Source organism: Emiliania huxleyi (genome assembly GCF_000372725.1).
Source record: "Emiliania huxleyi CCMP1516 unplaced genomic scaffold EMIHUscaffold_269, whole genome shotgun sequence".
Lineage (NCBI taxonomy): Eukaryota > Haptophyta > Isochrysidales > Noelaerhabdaceae > Emiliania > Emiliania huxleyi.
Window position 1 is genome coordinate 11,142 of NW_005200019.1, and position 720 is coordinate 11,861.

General features: G+C 68.6%; 1 protein-coding gene across 1 annotated transcript in view; it reads left to right on the forward strand.

Annotated features, from left to right (window-relative positions):
- The window catches only part of EMIHUDRAFT_457710 (hypothetical protein), a gene marked incomplete at its 5' end in the record, with an annotated part of 4,253 nt that overhangs the window by 2,440 nt on the left and 1,093 nt on the right, over positions 1–720 (forward strand). The window contains 3 exons of the mRNA XM_005777116.1: positions 196–366; positions 481–528; positions 601–701. Coding sequence (XP_005777173.1) covers positions 196–366; positions 481–528; positions 601–701 — 320 coding nt within the window. The remainder of the gene's footprint in view (positions 1–195; positions 367–480; positions 529–600; positions 702–720) is intronic.

Consider the following 720-nt stretch of genomic DNA (forward strand, 5'->3'; position numbering starts at 1 on the left):
TCGTACAGCCTCGTCCACTCCATCGTCGCCGCCGTCGTCTTCCACCGCCTCGACCTGCTCACCGACATCGAGGTCATCATTTGTGTCCCCTCGAGAACCCGTGCTTGTTTCCTTTCCTCCGTGCTTTCACTATCTCCCCACACTTGTTCCCCAAATCCCGCACTTGCCCCTCCAAACATCGCTACGAACTCGTAGGACCCGGTCCTGGAAACCTCCTCGCGCATCCTCGGGGTCGCGGCCAACCCCGCAGCCTCCGCCGACCCCGCAGCCTCCCTCAACGCCGGAGGGTGCGGCGGCGGCACCGGCCCGTGCGGCACAAACGACGCGCACGTGGCGGCGCGCGCGGCGGGAGCGCTAAGCCTACAGGCGAGATCCAGCCGAGACGCAGCCGAGATGCAGCCGAGAGGCAGCCGAGATGCAGCCGAGATCCAGCCGAGATGCAGCCGAGATGCAGCCGAGATAGAGCCGCTCGGCCTCCAGGCGCTCGTCGCGCTCGGCTGCGCAGTGGCGGCGCCGCTGCCGCTGCTGGTGCGGCGGCAGGAGCTGCTGCCGCAGGTGCACCTGTGAACAGCGTCTCTGCACACCCCGAGCTGTGAGTAGGTGCGGCGGCAGGAGCTGCTGCTGCAGGTCTCGCTGCTGTCCGCCTCCACCGCACTCCTGCTGATGTCGCACCTCCGCACGAACGTCGCGCACCAGACGGCGCGCAGCCCCCCTCCCCCC